Source organism: Tinamus guttatus, unplaced genomic scaffold, assembly GCF_059628265.1.
Source record: "Tinamus guttatus ecotype Peru unplaced genomic scaffold, ASM5962826v1 Tinamus_guttatus_pri_ptg000058l, whole genome shotgun sequence".
NCBI classification, from domain to species: domain Eukaryota; kingdom Metazoa; phylum Chordata; class Aves; order Tinamiformes; family Tinamidae; genus Tinamus; species Tinamus guttatus.
This window is the reverse complement of record NW_028288592.1, coordinates 5853769-5877413: the sequence shown is the minus strand read 5'-3', so window position 1 is coordinate 5877413 and position 23645 is coordinate 5853769. Positions and strand designations below refer to the sequence as shown.

General features: G+C 36.7%; 1 protein-coding gene across 1 annotated transcript in view; it reads right to left on the bottom strand.

Moving 5' to 3' along the window:
* The window catches only part of KLHL1 (kelch like family member 1), a 212004-nt gene that overhangs the window by 57413 nt on the left and 130946 nt on the right, over positions 1-23645 (bottom strand). Inside the window, exon 6 of the mRNA XM_088540305.1 lies at positions 18773-18959. Coding sequence (XP_088396431.1) covers positions 18773-18959 — 187 coding nt within the window. The remainder of the gene's footprint in view (positions 1-18772; positions 18960-23645) is intronic.

Below are 23645 nucleotides of genomic sequence, written 5' to 3'. Positions count from 1 at the left end.
CTAAATCCAGAAGAGTAAAAATGTTCCATACCTTCTTCTGTCCTATCTCACAGAAGAATTGAAGTGGTGTTTATTCTGACTTCTTTCTGATTTCTTTTAAAAAGTGTGAAAGATGACTCACCTGCTATATCATTGATGATTTATCTGATGTATCATTGAACAGAAAAAAATCGATTCTGAAATCTGCAGCCTGTTCACAAACAAGTCCAAGCAGGTTATACCACTGTAATGTAGACCAACTATATTAGATTCTACTACTGATTTTCTGATTTTCTGATTTGGTGAGACCGCATTTGGAGTATTGCATGCAGTTCTGGGCTCCCCAGGGCAAGAAGGACATTGAACTTCTAGAGAGAGTCCGGCATAGAGCCACAAAGATGCTTAAAGGACTGGAACACCTATCGTATGATAGGTGAGCTAGACCTGTTTAGTCTGGAGAAGAATGAGAGGAGATTTCATCAACATGTACAAGTACCTGATGGGTGAATGCAGGGAGGATGGGACCAGGCTCGTGGTGGCTGCGGGGCTGGTGACAGTACAAGAGGTAACAGGTGCAAGTTGAAACATAGGAAGTTTAATTTCCATATGAGGAAGAATTTCTTTCCTGTGAGGGTGACAGAGCCCTGGAACAGGCTGCCCAGAGAAGTTGTGGAGTCTCTTCTCTGGAGATCTTCAAAACCCACCTGGATGCAGTCCTGTGCCACGTGCTCTAGGTCTCCCTGCTGGAGCAGGGGGGTCGGACTAGATGATCTCTAGAGGTCCCTTCCAACCTTAACCATTCTGTGATTCTGTGTGATCATAACCAGGAATGTTCCTACTGCAACTGAAGAATCTTTTATGGGCAATATCTACTTTGGAGTCCAGGCTAATCAAAGTATCATTTCCCATAAAGTGGGATCCCACCATAACAGGCCCTTCTCACTAACACTTCTGCTATCACACTTTTAGAAAAATGCTTAAGGAGTGTGATCAGAAGCAGATCAAGCTCAGTGCACAAGTCAGGTACACTGGGAAGTAGCTAGCTATGGGCTATTTTTGTCCTCTACTTTATCCTTAGTCCAGATGAGTCCCATACAATCCTGGCCAGGTTGAATTTTTCAAAGATTATGCATAAATAAAAGAGTGATGCAGGATGGGTGACTGGTGATGGCTTTTAGGTGGGTATGTATGTGGCTTGTATTTCCTACTTAGACAGAAAGTCTCACAGGCACATCCAGTCCTGAAGGATCGGTACAGAGATGCTCAAATAGTTCTCAAGTTTTAAAATGTTGCATTATCATTTTGGTATCAGCAAACAAGAACATGCATAACTTTAGAGCTCCGCTAGGTTAGTTAGCTGATGCAACTGGCAGTGAATGCAGTTTCCAGTAAACAAGCCAAGATATAGAACTGAAAGTCTGTTTGCATGTGCACTGCACAGCTACAGCATTCCCATGAGCTGATGCTTTGTGCCCTGGAGTACTGATCCATTTTATATCTTCATTCTTTTCCTGTCCCATTTTGTCTGTATCTTTAAGCAGTGACTCCTCCTCCTAGCCTTTCACCCCCCATTCCCGCAGTGTAATATGGTCTCATATATTCTGGTAAAATGCTTTACCAGCAGATGTCCCTGGCCTTTCAAATAAACTTTTCCTTCCATGAAGACTGACTAGTTTCCAAGCAATTTTTGCCTCACAATAAGACCTTCTTTCTCCCTCTTGGATGCTTCCCATGATACAGTCATTTGCTACATATTCTGCAGACACAAAAGTTCCCTGAGAAGTTCAGAGAGGAGAGAGCTAATAGGCAGCTTTTACAGACTTTAATCCTTGCACGCTATGATTACTCCTGGGTCACAGTGATAACAGAGGTAAAGCTTGTAGGTGCTTTTCTTGGCATCACTGAGAAGAGATGTCAAGAAGTCAAAATAGCATAGGCCACATCACTGTCTAAAGGACAGGAAATCTGGTGAATTAAAGTGTGTTTGAGCTCAGTATAGGCCAAACAGTTTTGTTCAGGGGCAAGTAAACAAGCTTACTTTTTGTCTTAGCGCACAGACCAATAAAATGTTATCTACAGATGAACAATTCAAGGATAAGAAGTTAACGGTCAGGGTGTGAATGTCAGTGTAGAGAATTCTTACCTATAATTCATTCTGGAACAAACAGAGAGAGAGATGAAGGCTGCTCCAGAAATCAAAGCAGAAGTATAAAATAGTCCTCAAGAACATCATTCAAAAACAATCAATGCACGTTTGGTATTATGGAGGGGTCCCTCTGCTAGCTTCCACCTCTAAGAAGTTTTCCTGCTCTCTCTCGTTCTCTCTCCCTGCACTAATTTACTAATGAGATCCAAATACTGGTGGCTATTTTTCTATTGTGCTGCCTCCTACAGGAGCAGACCAGGCTGTGCAGGAATATTCCATCTTGTATGACCAGGTATGTGAGTTTAGGTAGCAGTTCTACCATTGCCTGGAGTCTGTCTTGCCCCTGTCCCTTTCTTGCTCCTCCATTTCAGAGTCCTAAAGACTTCTGTGCTATCTGGGGAGTCAGGAGTTGGTTTAGGAATAAGTGAATATTCAGAAGAATAATAGACATCCAGAGAAGCAAGCGTCAGAAGTAAGGAGTAGAGGACCTACTTCATCTTTGCTGTTTGAAAACAATCTCTAGGCACTATCCCTGTCACAATATCCTTCAAAATAAACAGTAATCATGCTTTCATTTTGATCCCAAATTCTATTTTATGCCTTCCTGTGCATACCACTCTCAGTAATTTGAACCAGATGCCAAGGGCCTCCCAGAGTATGGCAAGCAAGGGACATGATTTGTGGAGAGATCATTGGAAATTTAGGCAGAGATCAATTATGAAGAAACTTTTTCTTTTGCAAGTGTGCATCCTCTGCTATCCTCTTTTCAGAGTAGAGAGAGAAGCATATTCATCACATTTTACTTCCTCGATCATGAACACAGAGGTTACACAGCTCCAGGGGCTCAGTGCTGAGGTCATCTCCCAAGTTAGGTCAATACCAGGTTGCTTTTGTGAGAATAGCTGTGGAATTTATCACAGGAACATGTTTGATTTTAAAACTCTCTTATCTTGTTTTCTGTAGTTTTTTTGTTTGTTTGTTTTTTTAAGTATTGACTTTGGATAACTGCCAGGAATTTCCACAGCATTAATTTTCTGCATATCTCTGAACTGTATCTCATGAAAATCTTCAAGTTTTGTTCCACCTGCTGATTAACCAGTATTTTTTTGTTTTGTTTTCTTTTGTTTTTCCTGGTGATATACATATTGATATATTTTTTTATCTCTCATTGTAGCCAAGTTTTCTACTCAGAAAATAATTGGATGCCCTCTAGGATTCTTCCCTATTCTTTACCTGTTCCACAAAGTTTTATTTATAACAGAGAGAGATCTAGTTTACACACTAGAAGATTTCTATAAGAGTCTCCAGTTAAGTCTTCAATACTGCCTCCATTGGATTGTGGTTAGAGCATTCATCAGCTGCTATAAAGATAGCCCTCCTGTGCCCAAATAGGCCCTGCAGTACTCCTGCCATACTGTCCAAAAATAAGAAAAATAAGAGAGCTGCTCTGAGATCTGCAGATCATCCTCTTGTGTAGTATAACACTAGGTCAGTGTGTTCGCGAGCAAGAAAATGATTTTGAGATGAAATGTAAAACTAGGGGTATGCCACTTAAATCCACAAGTTACTGAATAGCATCACTGCATTTACTTATCAGCAGTAGACAGCACAAGCAAGAGAGATTGGATTGAGCTTGAACGTGAGCATGAGTTCACGTTACACACAATGTATGCATACATATATTTAAATATACTTTGTTTTTGCATATAGATGCATACATCAGAATTTCATCTGTAAAATAGGGAAAGTACTATGGTGTATTTTTTGTATATTTTAAGTCTTTTATTTATCTATTTCAGAGATAAATACATTAAATAATATAACAACAGGGGAGATAAGAGTTCCTAAGGGAGGATGCCATGGGAACAATCGTGATTATATTTTTTTATTCAAAAGTGTCAGTGGGTGTTGGTGCCTATTGCCTGAGATACCTAAGTGAAAAGAGCTGTTGAAATAAAACAAAGGGTAAAGAAGATCAGACAATTATGAAATATAGCAGGTATTGCATCATTTCAATGTGTGGGGCATTGTTCCATATTTATTCTGAATAAGAGATGTCCACTGACTTTAGAGGGCCCATGGGATTTTGTATTATGTGTCCATGCTTGTCAAAACAATTATGATGAATGTCTATCTTTGCAGAAAGTAATTACTAAGTAATTAATAGTAAATTAAAAGTCACATTAAACTTAACCTTATCATGTATTTCAATATTTTATTGAAGTTCCATCTCTCTACCTGTCAGTAGAAAGTTGATGTAATTTGAGTTCCTCATCCATCTTTAAACATGATGCTTTTTATTTTAGCAGACATTATGTATTTTTCTCGGTTGTAATACCAACCACCATACTTGTTTGCTACAAACTCATAAAATATTTACATGATTGGAAAGAGAAGATCTCTTCTTATAAAAATTAGCATGATGTTAGAAGAAATACAGGAAACTGTGAACATTACTGAAACACACAGATTATGTGGGACTTTAATTGTCTAACTGACTTTATAACTTTCTAGGCTTCCTGGTGTTTCATAAAACCTTTGTTTCACAGGAACTCAAGATTTTCTCAAGTGTCAGAGAGAACTGTTAGAAATAGAGGAAGAAAGAAAGAACAGAAAGAAAAAAAATACATTCAATATTACATGAAAAAAAAGATTGAAAAATAAGTTGAAGTGACAAGAAGCAAAATGATTAATGAAGAGCTTACTGTTGAATTTACTTTAATTAGGATTATACTGAGTTTATAGAAATGTAGTGGTGCATTCAGAACTATAAATATTCATAAACATATTACTTTTGATTTAAGTACCTAAAAAAATAAAAAGGATATAAACAGGAAGCTGTAGTGTTCAGAGACAGAAGAAGTTATGTTCTTCTATCTCTGAAGTTTTACATTGACAGTGGTAACACATAAAAAAGGCAGAGTTCCCCTTTAAAGAAAAGTTTCAACTCTAAAGTTCCCACTCTAAATTTAAAGTAAATTTACTTTATAGTATATCTCTCTATTAAGCTTTATAGAATTTATAGTACAAAGTGAAAAAAAAGACACAGGTAAAAGAAGTAAAGCATATAAAATATAAATAGCAAATATAGCAACAAATATTTGTTTATGATGTATCTGCTGGATTTAATTAGGCAGAAATAATAAATGGAAAAGGATATAAAAAGACAGTAAGATAGAGGTGAAATGACAAGAAGAGGAGAGAAGAGAATACTAATACTAAATACTAGTACTAAAGAGAATACTAATACAGTGTGTTTTCTATAAGAATCCAAATCAAACAACACTGAAACTTGAAAACATTTTAAAATAAAAGGTACCTTGAAAGGAAAGTGGTAGGAAGCAACAACTATTTGCAGTCTAAAACTTTAAGGCATAAATTGGTTCACACATGTATCATATATATGTAACTCTATTCCAAATGCTTTTGGTTTTCTATCATTAAGAATCATGTGAAGAAATAGATTAAATGCTCACAAAGTACTAGGTAATGACTTTCTCTGCAATACCACAGCTGTATGTTACCTAAAGTAACTCATTTAACATTTTTTTCAATATCCATATTTCATTATATTTTCCATCATTATCATTTCTTGCAGACTTTCATTTTCCTTATGAAACAGTAACAGTGAGGAACAAATCATAGAATCATAGAATCCTTAAGGTTGGAAGGAACCTTTAGAGATCATCTAGTCAAACCCACAGGGTCGCCTAGAGCACGTGGCGCAGGACGGCATCCAGGCGGGTTTTGAAGATCTCCAGAGAAGGAGACTCCACAGCCTCCCTGGGCAACCTCTTCCAGTGCTCTGTCACCCTCACCATTAAGAATTTTTTCATGGAACTTTTGGTGTTTCAGTTTGTGCCCATTACCTCTAGTTCTGTCAGTGGCCACCACTGAAAAGAGGCCAGCACCATCATCTTCACTATCATCTCCCTCGCGGTATTTATATACACTGATCAGGTCCCCTCTCAGCCTTCTCCAGGCTAAACAGGCCCAGCGTTCTCAGCCTTTCCTCACAGGGCAGATGTTCTAGACCCCTGATCATCCCTATAGTCCTGTGCTAGACCGTCTCTAGCAGCTCCACATCCCTCTTGTACTGTGGGGCCCAGAACTGGACACAATACTTCAGATGTGGCCTCAGCAGGGCTGAGTAGAGGGGCAGGATCATCTCCCTTGACCTGCTGGAGACACTCTTCTTTATGCACTCCAGCATCCCATTGGCCTTCTTGGCCACAAGAGCACACTGCTGCCTCATGGTCAACTTATCATCCACCATGACACCCAGGTCCCTCTCTGCAGAGCTGCTCTTCAGAAGGTCCCCAGCCTGTGCTGGTGTCTGAGGTTATTCCTCCCCAGGTGCAGAACCTTGCACTTGGCCTTGTTAAATTTCATAAGGTTTCTCACTGCCCAGTTATCCAGTCTGTCCAAGTCCCTTTGGATGGCAGCGCAGCCCTCTGGGGTATCGGATACTCCTCTCAGTTTGGTATCATCAGCAAACTTGCTGAGGGAGCACTCTGTGCCTTCATCCAGGTCATTGATGAATAAATTGAACAGGACTGGACCAAGGACTGACCCCTGGGGGACACTGCTAGCTACAGGCCTCCAACTAGACTCTGCACTGCCGATCACCACCCTCTGAGCTCTGCCATCCAGCCAGTTCCTAATTCACCTCACTGTCCACTCATCTATCCCACACTTCTGGAGCTTGCCCAGGAGGATGCTGTGAGGGACAGTGTCAATAAAACATTTCTTTGCTGGGCTCCTTAATTGCCCTCTATTGTATCCAGTCACCTCTTCCATTGTGATTATAGTCAAAGACTTCCTTTGAAAAATTAGTAAGATATAAAATATATCTTAAAAATAAATATTTGATAAAGAGGGATGCTTGTTCTATTTAGACAACTTAAATATTCCTGCCTATTTGTCTATACATACTCTATCCTCTTGAGATTCACACACCAAGGTTGCCAGGGGCCAAGTAATTTTCTGTCTGCTCATCCCTGGCATCTCAAGGAGAACAAAATTGCTGATATTGTTTATAGAGCACCTAACATCTGGAAGGTGCTTGATGAGTAACCAGAAGATAATTCCAGATATTTGTGCTTAAAAGCTAATATTCCAGATAGCTTAACCTTACCCTTTGAATGGTGACTAAAATAGCTTCTAAATTTTAAGGCAGGTAAATAATCATTTCACAAAGTGTGAGTTACAGCATCCTTTAAAGTATACTTGTGAATATTTTGGAATTCTTCTACTTCCAGTGCCTCTACACAGTCCCTTGTGATGACTCGATTCTTTTTTTCTAGTATAAAACAGATATGGCCTTGCATTTGACATTAACTTGCTTTAAATATTACTCAAAATTATCCACAGCTAAAAATATCATAGTCTGTATGTAGATATTTTTCATAAGTTACTGACCCACATCTGTACAGTAGTTTTTAAATTATGTAAAATGTCATTGATTTGATTAACTACTGGACCTAGAACTACATGTCCGTATGTTGTACATGGCTATATCATCTCTATTCCCATCTGTTTCTTTACATACTCTGCCCTACATGCATTGCTTTTTATAACTGCCTTTGCTATTGACCCCTACTCTGTGTGAAAAAATATTATATATATTATATATTTAATACTTAAATATTTAAATTATAATATAATAATTTTAATATTATAAAATATTGTGTGTGTATATAAAACACTCATATATAACTCACTATTTTCAAAAATGGTTTGGAGAGGAACATAAAAGTCAGAGGAGAGATAAATGCAAAGCAACTGAGTCAAAAATAAGAGACATACATTTGATTAGGAAGATCTAGGCATGATTAGCCCATGTAGAGAACATATTTTAATGAAAAGTCTAAGACTGATGTAATTTAATTGGCAATATTGGATTTTATACTGACACAAAGACATGACGTTGCAGGGGATATAAGATAAAAAAAGTGTTTTAAAGGAAGTATTTTTAGCATGATACTAAAATACACTTCCTCCTTCTGCTTGCTCCTTAGCTGGACCAAATTGAATCCTGCCATGATTGTGAAGACTCATCTTCCTAGAGTCACCTAGAATCTATTCTAAAACGTTTCTTTTTTTTTTTCATCTCTTTGTTTTCCCATCAGAAAAAGAATTTAACATTTTCTGCACCAGAGAGAGATAGCAAAAGTCTGACAAGAACATTCATCCTGCAACTCCTAATGCTTTTTACTATCCATCTTTCCTTCAGAGCAAGTGTGCTTTTTTATGTTCAGTTCAAACGAAGTGATAGTTCTGGAGGAGAAAGGTGAGAGATAGGAACCATGACTAAAGTTCTAAGCCTCAGGATGGGTATGATTTAAGACATCTCTGACTTTCTAATCCTAATACATGAACTTCTGTTCACAACTTCCACTCTGTGAGCCTACTCTTGCCCTGCTCCATAAGTAGAATCAAGGCAATCAAAAAAGGATCCATTCTATGAAGCAGACACTTAAAGGTAGGGCATTTTCACATTTAAGATTTTGATCTTTATGTTCTTTTGGCAGATTTTTCTTTCTCTCTTGGGTTTCCTTACAGATAAATTAACAGCAAACAGTAGCATGATGTACTTGGCATCTTTCTGACAGACAATGCATTATCACCTTTTACAATGTAAGAAAAAGACTTGTTTAAAATTTTATGTAGGACCTATAAGAACAGGTCTAAGCCCTGGACTTGGGCTGGTAAGACTATTGCCCTTGTTGTATTTACAGTCAGACAGTTTTTGACCAGGACTGAAGGTAAATGAATTTAGACAATCTATCTGTTCTGTCAAATAACTTATTCCCCAGTTCATTTGCAGGTCCTAAACACCCATATTTCAAAAATATTTGTTTCTTACGAAGTTCTACTGGGACTAGTCAAACAAAACTGAAGGAACAATAGGAGCGCAGTGTCCGCTTCTCTTTGTCAAGATGGGTAAGAGTGCAGCAGGGTTGATTCCTTCCATCTTGCAATGCCCTCTATAAGTATTTCAGTCATGTCTACATACCTTCAAGCACCCAAAACTTGATATGAAAACACCACACTGCTTGTATGTGACACAGGTTTCCTATGATCTTATTAACCCTGAGGAAGTACATATACAAATAGGAGTTACATTCCTGGGCCATTGGGCTAGTTTTGCCCCATCAGAGGAAGCCCTGAGATGTGAGGCACTCCTCACTGGATGCACTAGGAAGTATTCACTGTGCATACTTAGCAGAAAGCGAGAAAGAAGCCTTCCCAATCTCTGTTTACAAGCACTGCTTCTAGGGCAAGACCAGTGTCTAGATAATAATTTATTTTATACCACCACTAACAATTGATTTTAATCCACCATGGAGTGGAGCAATCGAAGAGCAATCACCTAGGCAGATGCTGTCTACAGTGACAGGCAAGAGTTAATAGCATCACATCCCAGGTGAGATCAAACTGTCTTTTACTCTCTGCCTTTGCTGGTATCTACCAGGTATAATTAGAGCAAATCGGTAGGCAGCAGAGCCAGCTCCTAAATGAAACAATTTTCTAACTGTGTAAACTTAGAGAAATGAGCGATGTTGATTAACACAGATGCTTCAGCCTATCTAAAATACAGGTTGTGCTAACATACCTGATCAATGTTAGAAATATGTAGATTGCTTTATTAGACTGAAGCTATTCCTTTCTCATCTTGATAAACCAAGGGAATTCTGACTACACGTTTCAGAAAAATGGAAAATACAGTTTCCTAAAAAGAGGAGGATTGAAAAAAGCAGTTGTGTATATATTATCTTTTCATAGGGGAATGGGATATGCAGGTTTAACCTGAATATAATAACACATTAAGTATAGCAAAAGAATAATTATTTTTGGCTGTGACGTATGATCTGCTTATGCAAAGACAGTCACATTTTCCAAAAAAAAAAAAACAAAACAGATGGGATACTGCACTATGAGAAAACATGCACAGATTCAAATTAAAATGATTGCTAATTATTTTTTAAAATCAGAAAAAGTCCTATTCTTTTTAGTTTATCTCAATTCTGTATTACTGTACAAGTTTTAGACATATATGAGAAAATTAAAGATATGACTTATCTGACTGCTTTAAGACATTTATTAGGAAACTTTGCAATAATAAAAGAAAAGCAAACAAACATAACACTGAGGATCTTATAGCAAGCATGTTTTGTGCTCTGGCTACTCCTGAGTACATGAACACCTGCACAGTCCCCTATTTTGGGATAGACAGACCTCTAAAAAGCCAAAATTACTTCAGTGACTGGCACTGAAGATACAATAGATGAAGAAGCACTCATTTTTCAAAGAAAAAGTAAGGATTTTCCTGTTTTGGAAACATTTCAGCTCTTTTCTCTCCTCTCCTCTCCTCTCCTCTCTTCTCCTCTCCTCTCTTTTCCCTCTGCCTCTGCCTCTGCCTCTCCTCTCCTCTTCTCTCCTCTCTTCTCCTCCTTAAATTCTACTTATGACCCAACTGGTTGTTGTCTTACTTTGTGGTATACTTAGTATTAGTATTGATATACTAGTATGGTTTAGCACTAGTATTATCCACTAATTTTTATTAGTGTAAATGAGATTAGTTCTGTGCCTTGTGCGTGCTTAGATTAGTGCTGTAAGTAAGTCCTAATTAATCAAGGTTTATGAAGTATAGAGAAATTCACAGAAAAAAAAGAAACTTTAGAAATATACTGTAGGTGATGTTAACAGCTTTGCATGAATGTTAGACTATTATTGAAAATGTATGTGTTTGCATATGTGTATGGTGTATACATCTCTTATATCCACGCATTCTAATGAAACAATGAAATACTAGACATTTTGCAAGATTTGCAAGAATAAGATCTAGAGTTTGCCTTTTCCAAAGGTGTTGATATTAAATATTTTTAATAACCTGATGAAACGCACATGCAGTGAGGTAACCCTCATAGAGACTGAAACCAGGAGAGGAAATATGTTCATTTCATTTAAGTGTAAACACAGAATTATTGGCAAACATAAAGTAAAAATTGCTTCAGAATATCTAAAGAAAAAATCTTTGCATATAGTTCAGACATTTTCAGAGGAATGGTATTTTTTGTCATAGCTAGAATGACCTCAATTTTAAACCAATGGAGAAGGATAAGGGTTTTACGTTTATCACCTTTATTTTTTCCTGTAATACTTTCTGCTGATTTTGCTATTACTGAAGCTGTTGTTGACATGTACTCTGACTATTCGTTCAAGATTTAGAGGAGCTGCTATGATGAGGTGCAAACTGATGACCTTGATCTAGTGAGCTGCAACATTACATTTCTAACGGAAAAAAAGGCTACTCAAGTGTAACAAACATGACCTAAAAGGGTTATTGAAGCAGATATCAAGGAGATTTTCTTGGTGAAAGACCTATACAAAAAAGAGTTCACTGCTGTTCTCTTCAGCTAGAAGAAATTCTCTCTTCAGCTGTAAAAATTAAGCACTTCAAAAGCATATAACTTGTACATAATCATTCCTTAATTTTGAGGGTGAAAGTACATATTTTAAAATGCCATAATGATACATTGATTTGCCAGCAAGTGACATGAGCAATCTCAGAAGAACTTTGGGAATATTCATTATTGGATACGATCTGAATTCTCTAAAACTAATAAAAGTTTTTTTTCACTAATTTTAATATTTTAAAAAGCATTGGATATGGCACCTTATAGTGATTTAGGCATTGCTCTTTAAAACAAACAAACAAAAATAATGGAGATTTGGATCACAGAGTATATACCTACAGTATAGAACAGCGTAGTGTTGTACATAACATAAGACATCCATGTTTTTTTTAGAATTGTATCTAGTCTAGATCTTACAAAGGTCCCTTTTATTCATGATTTATATCATCTACTATACTAGCTTCTCTTTGCTTATAATATATGCCTTTGTATTTTTCATATAGATTTCTGTTCTTCATAGAACTTGTGTAAACTAGGTTCTAACAATAAAAAAAAAATTCTACAAGTGGATAGCAGAAAACAGATTCGGCCCACTTATTTCCTGCATTTAACTGATGTTTCCCCAGGGCCCTTTAATAGGAAGGATATTGGCACAACCAAAGGAATTAAGTCAGTTCTACATGTCCTTATGTGTTGGTTAGCTGCTGTAGGTGAACAATTTTGGGGATGCTTCTAGATTCTTCCCTTAGCAAATAGCCCGGAGAGCAATGCGTGCCATGAAAGGGAAGTGAGGGTAAATTGCCTTTGTGTGTGTTTGCAAAAAACACAAAACTGTCTTGCATTTGTTCAAGACTTATTACGCTAAACAGGAATCATCTAATCAGCCTTTCAGTAGCCATGCTAAAGATGAAGAGGGTGGTCAGCTGGATCAACAACTCAGGAATTGCAAAGAAACCTCTGAAACAAAGAATGAGTCAGCCTAAAAAGAAGTGTACAAGCAGCATGAAACAGTACTGGCAGAAACATTTTGTGGTGGAAACAGCAGCTGGAGTTTATGAAAATTCTGTTTATGAAAATTCTGTCAGCGTCAAGTGTTGTGGTTTATCTTTTGAATCTGTTATTGATCCTGGACTCATAGTTCACTGATTGTGGATTAATTATTTGTCATTAAATAATCAATAAACTGCTTTGATTATGATTCACTTTAATCTACTTGAACTAAGCAGAATTTCCTTGCAACAGCTTCAAATTCCCATTATGCCAAGGCCATCTTTTATTAATTACCACTATATACCTACAGCTGTTACCATTACCATTACCATTATACAGCCACACAGTTTAGCTGCTCACCCAGTTCCTGGGAGATTTTGTTTTGCTTCATCTTCTTCTCTGCTTCTCAGCTTGATCTAAAGGGGGCTACCCTTAACTGCATGAGTGAGAGACACCAGCTGGCATCCTGTATGCAGTGTTCCCTGAAGGCCAAATATACAATTCAATCTTTTTTGCTTGTTTGTTTGTTGGTTTGTTGGTTTGTTTTTTTCCAGTTTGGAATGTTTAAAAAGAATGGGAGAACTGTGCTGAAGCTCACCTACCTGGATGTTCTTACGACTGAACCTAAGGTCCCTGCTAGCTTTTCTCAGAATTTGGAGTGAAGAGATATGAGGTGGTTGAACGTGCAAAACACAGCTGTTTTGAAGAAATGCTTTTTTTTTTTTTTTTTTTTTTTAAGTCTTATCCATATCAGCTGTTGAGAGGAGGTCCTGAAAGTGGACTGTTCCCAGAACAACATTCAGGCTTTGTTCTGGAGAGAACTTTCTGGTGAACTCCAAAACTACCCCAGGAGTAACGTTTACAGTAATGAAACAAAAAATGGTTAGTGTAAGGAACAGCTAAGGTTTCTAACAATGCAAAGTCCTTCTAAATGACTCAGCTGTCATGTATGCGCTGCCCTTTCTAGATGCAATATGAAGTCCTCCCTCAGCAAGTTTGCTGATGACACAAAACTGGGAGGAGTAGCCGATACCCCAGAGGGCTGCGCTGCCATCCGGACGGACCTGGACAGACTGGACAACTAGGCAGTGAAAAACCTCATGAAATTCAACAAGGCCAAGTGCAAGGTTCTGCACCTGGGGAGGAATAACCCCAGACACCAGTACAAGCTGGGGACTGACCTTCTGGAGAGCAGCTCTGCAGAGAGGGACCTGGGTGCCATGGTGGATGACAAGTTGACCATGAGGCAGCAGTGTGCTCTTGTGGCCAAGAAGGCCAATGGGATCCTGGGGTGCATTAAGAAGAGCGTCTCCAGCAGGTCAAGGGAGGTGATCCTGCCCCTCTACTCAGCCCTGCTATGGCCACATCTGGAATATTGTGTCCAGTTCTGGGCTCCACAGTACAAGAAGGATGTGGAGCTGCTGGAGAGAGTCCAGCGCAGGGCTACAAGGATGATCAGGGGCCTGGAACGTCTGCCCTATGAGGAGAGGCTGAGGGAGCTGGGCCTGTTCAGCCTGGAGAAGAGAAGACTGAGAAGGGATCTCATCAGTGTCTATAAGTACCTCAAGGGAGGGAGTGAGGAGGATGGTGCTGGCCTCTTTTCAGTGGTAACCACTGACAGGTAATGGCCACAAACTGAAGCACCAAAAGTTCCACAGGAACTTAAGGAAAAAATTTTTAACAGTGAGGGTGACAGAGCACTGGAACAGGCTGCCCAGAGAGGTTGTGGAGTCTCCTTCTCTGGAGATCTTCAAAACCTGCTTGGATGCAGTCCTGTGCCATGTGCTCTAGGTGACCCTGTGTGTGCAGGGGGGTTGGACTAGATGACCTCTAGAGGTCCCTTCCAACCTTAGGCAGTCTTTGATTCTATGATTCTATTTTTTTATGCGTACTTAACTACATGATCAAACATGTGTGTCTTCTAGGGTCTTCTTGGGAGAAGACTCTCACAAATATTCCCAGTGATTAGCAGTCTCTTTTTGTGTCTGTTGCACACCATCCATAGCAGAGAGTTGTTAACAGCCAGGGCAGTAGCCTGTCAATGGGAGCTCATGGGATGATGACATTTATCTTATATATAATAGCTCTTGCGCTTCATTTATACTGGAAGCTGGACAGACTTCAGAACAGATCAGGTCATTATCTCTATTTCAAACTGTAAGTGAATTAGCAATTTCAGAAGTGGGAAAAAAAAAAAAAGCTAGAAATTAAGTGATGTAAAATAAGTACTGAAAAGCTACCAGATGGCGTTACAATCTGGACTCTTTTTTTCCCCCTATCAGAAATCCACATTTAAATCAAAGTACTTTAACTGCTGAATGCTGTATGAGGCTGACTGTTCTAGAAGACATTAAAATTCACAGGAGGAAAAAGAAGCAAATAATGATGTTAATACTTACAGGAACTGGTTGAAAAGGGAATTTTAGAGTGATTTATACGTTTAATTAACTCATCAGTCATTAGCCAGTGTATATCCTATTCCTCTGGTGAAGTAATTAAACAAGCTCCGCCTCACTATACAATTATGCCATCACATTGCTTAATTATGATTCATCTTCCCAGAATGTCTTGTGCCAGCTAGTAAAACATGTATATATGTTTTAGGAACTGAAAGAGTCAAGTAATTGGATGACTAACTAAACATCATACTCCTCTTGCATATACCTGTTCATTAAGCATACTTCCTATAATAACTCTCAGAACATTCAAAATGTCTGAAAATACAAATTTCTACAATAGCTAAATTAAAGCTCCTAATGTTTGTTGCCTTGCTCGCTGTGTTAAAAAACATTGGATATATTTACAAACAGCTAATTTCCATCCATTAAAACAAAAAAAGGGAGTTTTGATGCACATTTGAAATACAGACACCAGAAATTCACACAGCATCTTGCGTAGACTGCTTTTGAATTTCACATTCTGGCTTCCACAAGAAAACCCACCACCATGATAATGTCACTACTGTGCTAGGGAAAGCAGAGATGATTACACTATTAGCCTCAAGCAAACTAGTGCTATTTTTTTATTAATGGATTTTACAATAAGGGTAAATTATGATGTATTTTTTTCCCATTGTTAGCTGGAGAATGACTGGGAAAACACCGTATTCAGTAGCATTTTTTTTAATCAAAAGTATTAGCGTTCAAGTAAAGAAAACATCCTCAGTGGAAAATGAAGAGAAGGGTCATGTGAATACACTTCATTCATTGTGTGTCTGTGTGAAAATGAGAGAAAAAAGACCATGATAATAATGAACAGAACAGAAAATCAAGTCAAAAAAAAAAAAAAATCCTCCATCGGTTTGCTCTATTGTTTCCACTTAAAGAGCAATCTTATTCTTTAAGTGCTCCACACAAAAGTCCTGTTGAATTTGCATGAAAGCACCAAAAAACAAAATGTGATTTCTTCTTGATTACACCTTATTCTGCATTAGTTATACTTCATCAGTGAAGTTAGAGCTATGATGAGATAAATGGTTCCTATATTATGCAATAAGCATATGTTGCAATTTATGCTAAGCGACAACTTGTTTGTCTCACCAAGTGCTAACAGTTGATTTTACTTATTTTTTCAGTGTTAATTTCAATGAAATTTAATTGTCCATGAGCAAGTTTTGAATGCTTGAGGATGAATAAAGATGCTAAAAAAAACTCAGATGCATTATTCCATATTCTATTTCTCCATGAGAAAAAAACATTAAAATAAAATAAAATAAAATAAAATAAAATAAAATAAAATAAAATAAAATAAAATAAAATAAAAGCTGATTGTGGTAAATATATTCTCAAGAAAGAAAAACAAATGCCTCTCGAAAAAAAAAAAAAAAAAACACTCCAAAAACAGCAAAAACAACCCTGATGTTTTAGCATATTAATTAATATTTCAGATTTACTTTCTGTGTTGGGAAATTTAACATTTGTCAAGGGAAGATTAACCTCAGATTTAGTGCTCTCATGTCCACCTCCGTGTTAATGAAAGCTAAGAAAGAAAAGATTCTTACTGTTTCATTCTATGCTTTTCAAGAGGCTAAAGTGGATGCCATAGGATTCATATTTATGGCCAAAAGACTTTTTTTAAGGTAGTAATGCAGTGAAAGACAACAGTAAAGCAGTCTGTAGATTAACCTTCAAAGCCCTTTTTCGAACTAGAATTTTAGGTAGTTTTGCAATTTATATATTGCAGGGAATCCATATAGAGGAGTGGTCTTCTCCAGCATTCTCTGCTTGAGGCTATAAATTTCCATAGAGCTTTTAACAATCAAGAAAACCCAATTCTCTCTAGCTCTTCTAAGAGGCTGTGATGAAAGCTTCCTTTTTTTTTTTTTTTTTTTTTTTTTTTTAATAAAAAGAGAACCAGTTTCTCAAGTATGAGGTCAGTAAAAAATACTTTTATATTAGGTATTGCAAATTAATATTACTAATCAATATCCAGCCTCACTGAATTTAAATATTATTTTATCTACTTTCTTACCATGCTGGAAACTAGAAGGAAAAATTTCCAGAATTATATGCTCTAGTAGATTGTCTAGCAGATATTTTTTATTAGAACTATTTCTATTCAGCTTAATTGAAACCACAATCAAATATAAATTTATTGGGCCTTAAAAAGGCTAAAGAATCTCAGCTTTGGTGAAGCAACTAATACAAGATCTGTAAACACACCTCTATAAAAGTAGTCACTACTGAAGAAATAACACCAAAAGCAGTTCACCTGTAATCAGGCAACCAACTCAGTTTAAAATGGGAAAATAACAGGTTGCAGATTACTTCAATAAATTCCATGCTTTCTAATTGCCTGGTGCTAGAAAGCCTTTTTCTTTGGTGTTAAAAGAGCAGATTGAGGAAGTCTGAGTAGTCTACTGTTATTTTTGAGAGCTCATGAGATTCCAGATGGTAAAGAGAAAACATATTATTTTATCTTTAAAAAGCGGAAAAAAGAATTGCAGAATTAATTTCAGTTTCTTGGGAGGCATAGGAATATTTATCCAAATGATTTATAAGCATAAGGAAAACAGAGTGAAAGCATACACACACACATACATCTACATACATGTTGTTCTAGGAAAAATATGAATGGACAAAAGTAGTAGATATCATTAACTTTACTTCAGTTAGATTTTTCTGTCTCTTTTAGTAATGTTGGGAACAATTACTGCTTGCATGAGCTACTAAATACAGTCAAGTACAAAGAGCTATAATTTGACAGAAACAACCACCTATAAAAATACAGGATCTAAAACAAATGGCCAACTGTTCTGCAACAAAGAATGTGATCACAAGTGAAACAGGATATGACAGTATGATTTTTTGATGAAAAGTGTGATGGGATGAAATACCCTACTGCAGGATGGAAACAGGGTTCATATTAATCATTTAGATTAGATCAGCACCGCAGAACCCTCACATGGAGCTCTGCATCTTGTTTGGTGCATTGGGTAAGGAAGACATGACTTAACTGGAAGAAGCAAAAATAATTAGTATGTATGAAATGCAAGAGAAGATTTAATGAATGTGATTTATCCTGGTATAAAGATGACTAAAGAGAAAGTGGATAAAAGCCTAATAGAAAAATGGATTAAAATATATTTCCGCCACAGCAAGGAGGAGTCAGGTCAACTATTTTAAAACAAACTTTTAAAATAATTTTCTGCCAATAAGAAAAGTTAAGCTTTGGACTAGCTTCCCTGGAGGTACCACTGCAATTTTTTTTTAAGACTGGTTTAGGCAGACATCTGCTTGGACTGTCATAGGCATATTTCAATTTGTCGCCTTATCCTCTTAAGGTCCTTAAGAAAATGTACAGGTGAAACCAAACTAATATTCAAGGCATAAGAAACACCTTAATAAAGATTAATAAAGAATTAATAAAGATGCATGAAATTACCAATAAAAAGAGCAAGTTTGCAGAAGAGATGCCCAGCTTCTCACTTTTAAGTTCTGATCTTCAAGGAAGAACATAATAAGTATATATGTAACAACAGCCTGTTTACTTTTTTCCTTCATGGGAGCAGTTAACTTATCCTTTCTCTGCATCCATAATCTATTCCACTAGAGCTGAGCACCTTTCTAAAAATGTTTAATGTAATTACTCTTTAAACATGAGTAGATTTTATTTGGACCAAAAGCCTTGGAAGCATTTCTTGATTGCCTTAGATCCCTACAACCTTGGAATAAAAAAAATATTTTAAAGAAAATAATGTAAAACATAACCATAAGTAACAAATATGCTCCAATACCTTTGTTGTTATCCATTCCTCCAACAGCATAAAGTGTCCCAACTGTAGATTTTCTAGGTTTTGTTCTTGGGCTTTGCATCAGGGTTCTTCTTTCAGGCAAGAGATGGTATTTCATGGCTTCCAAAATAAGTTTCTGGCATTCTAGGTCATCCTTAAAAAGTGCATGATTTTCTAGGTCAGCCAGTATCTGTGAATGACATGCCCATTGATCAAAAATGATGAAAAGCAATATCATAAGCTGATAGAACACAAAAATGATGTCATATCACTTCATTGTAGAAAACTTTTGTGTGTGTGTGTGTGTGTGTGTGTGATCTTTCCTTTATTGAAGGCAAATAAATATTTGGCTGATATTGATGAGGCAACATTTAGATTAATTATTTCACCATTTCTTGAGACTACAGTAAGTTTCTTATTGAAATTATTGAATGAAATAAATGTTCTGTTGTATACTACAGTCTGACTTATTTTTAATGATTTTCAGAATAATACTGTAAAGATTCAGAAGGCATCTCTTTTTCTGAGCATTCTGGACATCAAATGAGGATGCTATATGGCATCAATGGAATGTTGTCGACAGTTCTCTTTTCCAACTTTTAAGAGAAATAAGATTGGTCCTTTGTCTTATTTTTTTTAAGGATGAAATTAGCAAGCTAGTAGTAGTAAGAAGAACTAGTAGTAATAAAGAAAACTAGTAGAAATAGCAACAGTAACAAGACAATCAAGTAGTCCCAGCTTTCTTTCCTATTAGCTCACAGCATTTGATTTGCCTTGCTGACTACTTCAAGGTGATTTTTCCATGAATTAATCTTGTATAGCCCCAAAATTTCATTCCTGAGTAGAAATGTCCAATTCAGAGTCTACATTTTTAGGCTTGAAAATTATTATTTTTTTCCTCCTCCAGACATATATTATTTTTTGTTTGTATACATTAAAATTATAGCAGAAATGGAAGAAAAAAATGCAGTAATTCCAAATATGTTTAATGCTTTTCATGTCTTGCATACTGCAAACTACAATATCACCTTTAAGTGTGCACAAGAGATACATGACAATGAGAAAAGTTAAGTATATGAGTTATAGGATTTGTGTTAATAATGGTTATGGAGTTTCTATGATGAAGGACAATTTTATTTTCTACTGGTCTTTAATTTGGGTACTTGTAATCCACAGGATAGTTGCCAAAACTTTTTTTGCAGAAAGCTTGATTCTGTTATTGAACTGCAAAGTAATCTCTTTAAATGGATCCAAATATAGGATTATGCATTACAGTGGAAGTTTGTGTGTTTTATTACATTCAGTTTTCATATAAGTTCAGAGAAACTCTATATACTTTAGCAGAAGAAATAAGAGATTCTGACTTTTTTATTGTTGTTGTTTTTTTGGTCATTTATTTTGTCCTTTTGAAGACTGATGCCTGAAATTGTTAGGCTATGAGATCTCCTCCTTGGGATTATCATTAGCACTAAAACTTGTGGATCATTTGAGTCAATTAAGTTCAGTGGATTTTCTAGACAAAAGGGGCAAAATCCAGTTGACACTTCTAAAGCATCAGCTTCAAGGTATCAAAATTTCTAGTTTTAACCAGGTCTCTTGGGAATTGAAAACAACTGGCACATTTTAAATGCCAGTACGCTTCATGTTTGGCACTCACCATCTTCTTGGATATCCTTGTTGAAAAGGAAAATAATAATGGGATGGATGGGATATATATATATATATATTTTCTTAAAAAAATAATAATTTAAAAATATTTCTTATGATAATACCACGAAGCTAATGCCTCTAATCCCCATATTATTCCATGCCTTCTTTCTACTTGTGGAGAAATGGGAAAAATAATTACGAGAAAAATATTTATACCTCCCTTCTACCACCTGCTTATGATAGGACATGGGCAAAAACACTGTATTTTTGAATCTTATAAGAACTAACTCTTGTGAACAGAAACAAACAAATAAACAAAAAAGTCAGTCTATATGTTGAATAACAAACGTTCAAATTAAAGGTACTTTTTTTTATGAACCAAAAGTCATATCAAGCCAACTGACTTATGCTGTCTAAGTATGCAAATAATCAATATATTTTTATTTAATCAGGATGCACTTGATCAGGAAATTCAGTTAATAAGGATCTGTGGAAACCAAATTCTGTTCAGCTTGCTCTTTCACGGCATGAAATACCACTGACATACCTAATTAAGATAGAAATGTATCTAACATTTAAATGAAGATTTCTGTTTTTTGTAACACTTTGAATCTGATAGAGCTGTTGGTTCTCAAAAGACCGATCAGTACCATTTCAGCAATTATATGGCTTCAAATCATTACTTGAACTTCTCATACTGGCACTATCCTAAGAATTCTTAGTTATTTAGTATCTTTGGACACCCTATTCCCCCCAGATAAAAAAATCCACTAAGCCCTTTCTCAGTTGTACTTCTGGATTACCTTCAGCACAACACTGCAGAGAGCTGACATGTTTCATCCCAGTGACGCAAAATCAATCTGAGAACTAGAGTGAAAAATAGTCAAGTACTGCCAGAAGGAAACTCAGGTGTAAGGAGCACAAAAGGAGGAGGGTGCTGCTGGTATGTATTTGCTAAAATAGTCACCATTTTTCATTTTGGGTACTTAAAAGTAGTTTACTAGCTTGCCATTCAGTCTTCTATGTATACAATCTGAATTTCTGTCACCCACCTAGCTATTTAAATACAAACTTGAGAGGATGACTCTAGGAATTCAAAGTTTGCATTTTCGTTTCTACTATTTTTTTCTCAAATAATGTTACTTTCCTGAAAGTCAAATGGAATTTATTAGCTTAATAAAATAATAATACATACTAAAGCAATTAGCATAAAACAGTAATTGCTAAAATGGAAATTCTGTATGGAAATGCTGTATTAGGAAAATAAAGTTAGTGATAATTAAGTCAGCACAGAACCAATTTTTTTTTTGCCACTAACAGGAAGTATCAGAGGGATTTTACTTTCTGTGCACCAACTGCTTTAACTATCTATTTTTTTTTCTGTTTTGAAAAACGTAATGAATATATACCTTCTCTCAAAAATCTCTTTCATTTTCAAACTTCAGTAAAATTCTTTCCTTTATATTTGACAGAGTATTTAACTGTTGCTAGAACACCTATTTTTCTGACAATATTTATTTTGACATGAGTGGCAAGTGATATAAAATAGAATTTAAAAATTCCTGACAGGAATTTGGGCAAATTACCAATAGAAAACGTTTTATTTGATGTTTCTCCCACATATTTTTCTTTGGTTGCTCAGAAACATTATTCTCATTTCTTATTCTAATCTGACAAATTCTGATCTGACAAATCTGACATTCATCTCCTAGAATTGGCTATTTATTTACTTAGTAGAATCATTCTAACATTAGTAATGCAGTTAGATTCATAATAAATATTCTAGAGTTAGTGGTGAGTATTTTTTGTTTTGTTTTAAATATTAAGTTTTTCCTGCTTTCTTTGTTGCTTAGATAGAGCAGGTGGCAATGGCCAATATGCACAGAAAATGTAAGACTGAAGATTTAAAAAACCTTTATGGAACTTATGTTTTACTTTGATATGTAGTGAAAGCACTCCCTGAATATCACACAATTTTCACATTTCTGAATTTCATATTGAGAAGATGCTCAAAACATAAAAATGAAAGTCACTTCAGGGATTTGAGTGCGTCAGCTGGCTCTGCAACTTCTCTCACCACAGCCTCCTCCTCTCTCACCTCCTACCTCTAAAGGCTGCCCATGTTTAAAGTCAGCTCAGGGGCAGCACAATGTATCATTTTGCACGTACAGCTGTGAGCTCAACTAAGTTGTCAAATAGAGGTGTATGAGAAAAGGCTATGAGAAGAGTCACTTTGGCTTCTGCCCTTTGGCTCAGCAGCTGCATTTATGCTCAGATGCTTGCCCTCGGTCAATGCTTGAGCTTCGTTGCAGCTATGTGGTGCCTGTCTATGTCCATGATGAGGACTTTGCCATGCTGGCTTACCTCCTAATCTGTTTTAGGACATGCATTGACACTATAGCCTTGTCTGGTGATCTGGGTGTTTACTGAGCCTCTTTCATCCCCAGACTAGCTCAGCTTTTCCTCTTTGTATCCTCTGGCATTGCACCAGAGGGGTACAATCAGCTCCCAGTTTCTTTCCCTTGGGAAGCAGTCCTATTCTTGCTGCTCTCTGACAAACCTAATCCAGCCCAAATTCTATCCCTGTGATTTGCATCTCTTCTCTAAATGTAAACAGTAGGGATTTGACTAATTCCTCTGAATGCTATTAAGTTACAGCTCACATATGCTACACGTAAGATTGTCTGTGACATGGGACTGGTCCCCTTCTCCTCTGTTGAACCTATGGCATCTAGGATGAAATTCAGCCAGTGTGCCATTTGCCCAGGAAGGGAATACCCACACTTTTTTCTTCATATCCTGCTCTAGGAAGAGACAATGCAAACAAAAGTGTCCCACTGCCAAGAAAAGAAGGGTATGCAGTAGCATGCAAGACACTGCAACACTAGCGAACAGAGATAGGTGGTAGGGATACTCTGACATCACAGAAAAATCAATGGTAGTGTTATTTAAAGCCACGTATACTTGGATCTGCAATACTATCATATTGTCACAGTGATCCTGATGTCATTGGCTTCCTTAAGAGTATTAATCTGGGCCAGACTTTTGTTTTTTTTTTTTTGACTACTCAATAGCCTGAAGAGTATTTATTTCTATATTCAAATATCAGAGAATCACGGAATCACAGAATGGTACAGAATGGTTAAGGCTGGAAGGGACCTCTAGAGATCATCTGGTCCAACCCGCCTTCTCAAGCAGGGGCACCTAGAGTACATGGCACAGGGTG